This window comes from Lepeophtheirus salmonis, chromosome Z (assembly GCF_016086655.4).
Source record: "Lepeophtheirus salmonis chromosome Z, UVic_Lsal_1.4, whole genome shotgun sequence".
In the NCBI taxonomy this organism is placed as follows: domain Eukaryota; kingdom Metazoa; phylum Arthropoda; class Copepoda; order Siphonostomatoida; family Caligidae; genus Lepeophtheirus; species Lepeophtheirus salmonis.
In genome coordinates, this window is record NC_092584.1 from 1,152,326 (window position 1) to 1,159,548 (window position 7,223).

At 32.6% G+C, this 7,223-nt stretch overlaps 1 protein-coding gene across 1 annotated transcript; it reads left to right on the top strand.

Moving 5' to 3' along the window:
• Positions 1–333: 333 nt before the first annotated feature.
• On the top strand, positions 334–1,872 carry LOC121130432 (BTB/POZ domain-containing protein 6-B-like). The gene is made up of 3 exons (XM_040726182.1): positions 334–514; positions 660–1,373; positions 1,436–1,872. The coding sequence occupies exons 1-3, from the start codon at positions 334–336 to the stop codon at positions 1,870–1,872; spliced, it is 1,332 nt and encodes a 443-aa protein (XP_040582116.1).
• Positions 1,873–7,223: the final 5,351 nt, after the last annotated feature.

The window sequence follows — 7,223 nt, forward strand, 5'->3', positions numbered from 1 at the left end:
CTCTAAATAGATTATACATCCCTTAAAATAAGTTATATTTATATATAATGAACTTGTGACTATTTCGTCACATCCGAGTATCCGTGAGTGATATTTAAACCTATTTTTGTCTAAGTCCTTAATTTTTTATGGCACTAATTCTTCAAAATCGGGCGTATAGGGTTAAGAACCTGTGCTAATGATAAACAGTCCCGAGGACCGATAGGGCCGGTCCTAAGACTGGACTGGACCGAATAAATAGGGACTGACACTACACAAGTTACGTGCCCCATAGGAAATACGATAATAATCTAATTCAGAATAAATATTACATAATTGCATCATTCAGGAGCCATGGATAAACCTAAGGAACTTAAAATGGATCATTCGCCATCAAAAGAAGTTTCAGTAAATGAAAAACTCAATTCCGTAGAGAATGTAGACTGGCAATTAAATAAGAAAATGGAGGAAAAAATTAGTTTTCTTTACTTAAACCCACATTTGGCGGATGTTACGTTCAACGTTGGATCTAAAGGTAATTGTGTATTTATAATTAATAATTACCCTTAATGAAATATCCATATTGATGGGGATTTTAAAAGAGTGTCAATTGCATTAAAGTAATCTACTAAATAAGTGATCATTAATAATTGCTCATTTTTTTTCAAATTTGTATCTAGATCCTAAGAAAATCCCAGCACATCAATTCATTTTGTGTATAGGAAGTCCAGTGTTTGAAGCAATTTTTGAGAATGAACTTAAGGAATCAATGACGCGAATGGTTCATTTGGAAGTTCCAGATGTGAAGCCAGATACATTCGAGGCACTTTTAGCACATATTTACCTTGATAAGATATCATTGAATGAAGGCATTGTATTTGAGCTCTTGCACTGCTCACAAAAGTACATGCTGCCTTTTCTCACAAAGGAATGTATCATCTACTTGAGCAGTATTGTAAAATCCCAAAATGCCATAATCTTAATGAGCGAGACCCGATTCTATGATTGTCCTGAGTTCTGGAGTATATGTTGGGATATATTTTCAAGTAATCCGGATTTGTGCTATCAAGCTGATACATTCATCAACATTGATTTGTCTACACTTCATTATGTTCTAAGTAGAGAAAAGTTACTCCGCTCAGAGTCTGTTGTTTTTGAAGCTACTCTTAGATGGGTTACTCATCGATTGATCGCCAAGGGGATAATGAATGAAGAAGAAGATCCTGAAATTCTGGGATCGAAAAAAAGAAAAGAGCTTGGAACAGCCTTTTATTATCTATGTTTGGAAAAGATGAGTGCCAAGGAAATAGCGGAATTGGTTGTACCATCATGTGTCCTGAGTTCCAATGAGCTTGTCAACTTATTTGTAAATAAAGCATTGATTGATCCGACAGGTAGCTGAATAATTGAATTAATTTGATCAATTTATATAATTCTATTTTTATTTTTTTTGTAGTTGAACCCCCGAGTTGGAGATCTAAGGAACTTATTTTATGTTCCAACAATAGACTATTTGGTAATGTAGAATTTATGGTCACATCATCAAGCTTTACTTTTGAGGTGACTAGTTCAGTCTTTATCTCAGGTCTCACTGTATTAGCCTCTGAAGGCTCTAGTAAAGTCGAAATTAGTGTTACAAAAGCTGGGTTGGTTTGTGGGAGCTCTTCTTGCGTTAACATTTATAATGAAAAGGATAAAGAATATACTGTATACTTTCCAGCTTCATTCCGGCTTGACCCAAAAGTAGAATATACCGCCACAGTTAATTCATTAACGAATTTCATATTTTATGTATCGAAACCTATGCCACTCAATTCGTCTCTATTTATCTTTACTTCCTTGCCTCCAACGTATGGGTATATAACACGCATAAAATATGATGTCTACGAATAAACCCTAAAGTATTTGTACAGTTTTTGCTTTAAAAAATGATATACCCTTTTAGTCTTTAAATATTGTATCATTGTTTTTTTTTATTAAACTAGTTTTTATTTATTCACAGTTGCACACACACACTAAAAAAATTAAAATATGTACACATTTGTAAAATGACTAATAGAAAATTTGTGTTTAGATTAAAATATAAATAAACAGTATGGTTTAAACCCAATTTTCTCTTTAGACCTCTAAAATCTTTCAGATATAACAATTTAAAAAAGAAAAACCCCTCAACAGATATCAGGAAACATAGTACCTAATCTAAACAATAATAAAATTATAGTTAAAAGGCCACATTTTGAGGGAAAATATTTTTTTTTAAATCCCAAGTTCTTAGCCTGCGGTGTTCTTACAGTGTCTGTTGTAGATAATGATGAGGGTTCTTAAAGTATTTTCATATTTTATTGAAGAAGATGGGTAATATTGTCTAAGATCCGAAGCGTAATTCCAGGAAGTACCATACAGCTGGAGAATTTGCAAAGAAAAAAGTGCATATCTAGCAGCAGTATAAATTAAAATAGCTCTCCGATCCATCCCACCAATCACTTTATCCTCTGGTATACGTTGAGCTATGAAGGCTTTTCAGTTTTCAAGAACAGTACTAATGTATTTTCCTTATTCCCACCGACGCAACTGGGGACTAGGAATACCAAATAGAAAAAGAGCCTTATGCAAAATTTTGTTCAAAATCTCTATGTATCCATGGTTAAGTAAAATCAAATCCCGAACTATAGTCAATGAAGGGATGTGTAAAAAGCGTGTATTACATTAGGGTATATTCGACCAGAGTCTTTGCGCGGTAGTCAGAATTTTGTTATGCCAGTAGATATCTGGAACTGTGATGTAAACTTTTTCCCGTCATTAATCTCCCTCAAAAGCCTCTGATTGTTTTATCCCACGAACGAGGAAGATCCAAGTTAGAAAGTTACCCCGAATTTTCCAACTCTATTGGATCAACCAAATTCTTTAAAAAAAAGGTTTATTGTTAGAATGTTGGCGAATAAAGTCTACAGTACTATTAGAGTCAAACAAAGATATTTTAATTCGTATGAACAGCTGCCCATTCACTAGATTCACATTTGATGGATCTGAACCGAATAATAAAAATTTATAAACAGGAGACCCAGTAAGACTATATCTCCATTCTAAATGTGATTCAGCCACAATCTTTGTAAAAATCTATAAGTAAATTTTTGGTAGAATATTACAATAAAAGAACTAGACCCTTTTTCGGATTGTTTGCGAGGCCTTTTAAGGGATTCTTGTAGCTATGATCAAACAACAGGTTCAAACCTTTTTCCTCTTCCCTTAACACTTTTTCAGCTATAGAAGGAATAGCTGTAGTTTCTTATAATATTTTTTTATTTATATTATCCAAAGCTTTGATGTAAACATTTGCATTGACCTTCTTCTTCCTCTCTACAAAATGAGTGGGCAGACATGGCCTATGCTGGCCAATTGATTTCTTGTTCTGAAGACGTGTCTCACTCATGCTGAGAGATTGTCTGGATATTCGGCTGAGATGTAGCGTCTGGTCTGCTTACTCACAGGTACATCAATGGCAAAAAAAATTCATCCGCAAAGAGAAGAAAAAAATTACGAATTTTTGTTGGCCTTGAAAAAGTTTAGAATCTTCTTCTCTCTTTCCAATCGTCTCAGCTTACTCTGGAAAGAGATAAGATATGTTTTGTTGTCCTCTTCCTTAATTTTTCATTAATTTCAATCCTCATTGAGTATAATAAAATGGGTACTGCAAAAAATTGCGACTTTAATAGGCAAATCATACAAAGGTCTTTAAAAAATGAGAGGAATATAATTTGAAATGAATGATTTACAGTATTTGGAATGAGAATAAAAGATTAATTGAATATTCTATGGATATTATAAAGTTCAAATACGCGCAGTCATTAATACATAATAACCATGTAATTTGAATAGATCAAACTGAAATAGTAAATTGCCAAGTTTCATTATCGCTAACCCCAGCCCTCCCCTCGGAATACCCCTCGTAAAAACTAAGTCATTTAATTTTCATCAAATCCTGCTTCCCGAATGATCTTAATAAAGTATTGAAAAAGGTGTCAAGCATTAAGTCAGATCTGTCATTCGTTGGAGTAGTGAGAACCTTGGGTTTCCGTGTCGAAAAAAACAACAACCCAAAAAATGGTTTGACAGAGTATTTTATGTTACTAAACTAATTTTAGAATGCTTTCATAATTAAAGGGAGAAAATAATTTATTTTGTTTATGATGGGCAGAGCCAATGAAGTAAATATTGATGTTCTCTAAAACTCGTATCTATTTTCTTGGTAATAATGGGTTAGTGTTCGATAAAATTGTAAAAATACATTCTCACCCTTGTTTTTTTTAATCTAAAATATGTATTCAGTTTGCAAATTACACAAATGGACTAAATTACTAATTGTAAATAAACAGTATGGTATTTAGATGAATATTTTTTTAAAGGAATATATTATATAATCAGACGAATCTTCTTGATATATGTCTACTTATGAAAACCAACCAATTTTTACAATTTTATAAATTAGTAACACGTTTCTTAGTTTCAAAAACTAAGTATTTATTGGTGCAATTTATGGAAAACAGTTAGTTGTTTCAATTTTTAATATTAAAAAAACAATTTTTTGAGCCTCTGGATACATGGATAACATCACCTTCTGCCCTATCTTCATAATTTGAAATTTACAATGTGTTTGAATGCAAATAACTTGACAAATCATGAGGTAAGATACCTAAAATTGATGCTATTGGATCAAGGGGTGTTTTGTAAGGATTTTAAAATGTCCAAAACAAGGGATTTTCCCGGAGAAACTAACATTTTCAAGACCTATGCAAAATTGCCTTTCATTAATTTTGTTCATCAACTAAAAACACTGTTTAACTGAATTACACTTTTTTCAAAGCACTAGAACAGCATACTTATTAAAGCTTGATCCCATAATTCTAAATATGGCCTTATTTTTTTTTCTGTTTCCCTGATGATCTTCAGAAAAGGTCATAAAGTTTTTATTTTTGGCCTTTTTTTATGGTTCAAAGCTTTTTTAAGTCATCGGTGTTGAAGATATAGATAAATTATGTTAATATATTTTAAAACCCTAATGTAAATCATTCCTAAAAGATTTTTTAAATGTCTTGATCATGCATGTAAATTGATTTATGACTGTTTAAAGTTGAAAATAGGTCCTTTTTATCCAAAGGCTCATAGCTTCAAGACGAATAGTATTCAGAAAATTTAAAAGCATCTCATTTGATAGCTGAAGGTCTGAACTTTTAAAGAAAAAAAGAACCTCACCAAAAACATTCTAAATCCTTCTCAATTTGATATAAGACCACGATAATATTTCAGGGATAAAACTCATTTTTGAATTGATCTCATAAGAAAAGTCCATATATTTGATTGCCCTAGCTAGATCGAAGAGAAGAAAGAGGGAAAAATATTCTTGAGAGTATGATCCCGGACTCGGGATCCGTACTCATATATGAAAACTCTTCTGTTTTTGTGATATTCACTGGGAAATTAGAGTCAAAAAGGGCTTACAATGACCATATTTTTTTTTTTTTTAAATAGAATATTCGATCATAGTTTACATGGCACTGTTCAAACTTCCTCAAACACATTCAATACAGATAAAAAGATAATTTTTTGTGATAATGATGGTTCACACATATTTTGGACTCAAACCATTTCCATAGAGTTCCCCAAATTTTTCTATTAGATAAAAGTTCTTGATAGTTTGTGCGTACAGGAGATAAAAATAGAGAACTAGGCATATTGTATTGTAATTTAAAAAATGAAAATACCTCTTTACGGTTATATTCCTTCACAATTTATCGTCCCTTTTGGAGGGATGTAATGCATTTATGTCAGTTTATTTTAAATAAGGTTTCAAATCGTTTGAGACGTCATCGATTCTTTGTAAAGGAAGTATTTTACGTTAGAAATAAATATCGGGCTGGAAGGTTTGGGCCTATACTGACTTCACCTGTAGTGTCTACTAATTATGAAGAACATCTATTTAAAAATGAGAGGATATTCTTCTTCTTCTTCTGCGAGAGTTATCTTAGTTTGTTCTGAAAGCTTTGTCAAAAAAATCTATGTTAATCCTCACTCCCTTTTAAAAATAAATAAATAAATAAAATACTAACCATGAATTCAATGGAAAAAATTATTTTCTTCCTCTGAAAGGTGAAAATTATTATTTAGATGTGAGGGCTTCCTTATTATTTTCATTATCACTTTCCTTCGTCCATAACTGCCACCCATCATGATTCATATTCAATAGGAGTAGTTGGACCCATTATCTATTTTTGTGTCGCTGTTTTGTCACCTATAGTTAGGTGGGTCTTTCTATGAATAAACTGTTATTATATTTTTTACACTTTGTGTTCCACTGTTTGTTCAAATATCCGCTTCCTTTTTCCTACAAAAACTTTATGATAAAATAATTAGTGAGAAGGTAAAATAAACGTTTTCTGGTCAAATATGTGAGACCATTATAATTATAAGAAAAATGCAGTCTAGATCGGTGGAACTAACAAAAGTTTTGGATGGGTCTTTATCAAACCTTGCTCTGAATTGGCCTCGTCAATTTTTTTTGTTCAGACAAATTTTGTAAACGTGTGTTCTAAAATTTTAATAATGGGCATCAATTTGTTTTAATATGAGCTTAAATGTACTAAATATACAAAGTAAATCCTGCAGTATCACTTAATTACAATTTTATCTATGTTATTTTTCATTACGAGGTTTTACTACGCAACTAAACGACAGCTGAAACAAAAATAAGTATGTTTTGTTTTTATCTCATATCTGTAAGTGTAAAATACCGGAGCAATAACAAAAAGGGACCGGGTCTTCCGTGCCAATGTCAGTGCCGAGAAAGATGCAAAGACGATTAGCATTTTCATCTAGACTGCTACCAGCATCTCGAAGTCAATTATAGGAGACAATAAGAATAAAAACTTCTGCATTAATAAAATGTCTGACTTTTTGGGCCTTGGGCCCATCTTCCAGCATGCACCTCAACACCCTTGAATTTTCAGTATTATCTGTCTTGCAGAAGAATTTCTGCCGCACCTCTCATCCAAATTTGATATCGCGGCGAGCTCCCAACCGAGGTACTCACCGACGATCTTAAAGCTGATGGGACCAGTTTTAGGACTGGTCTGAACCGCATCAATATGGAATGACACAACACTACAGGACCATTCTACGCGATGTGTGCACACCCTCACGGCATGTCAATCACTTATTTTGATGATTATTGGTGACCTGGATTTTCTATG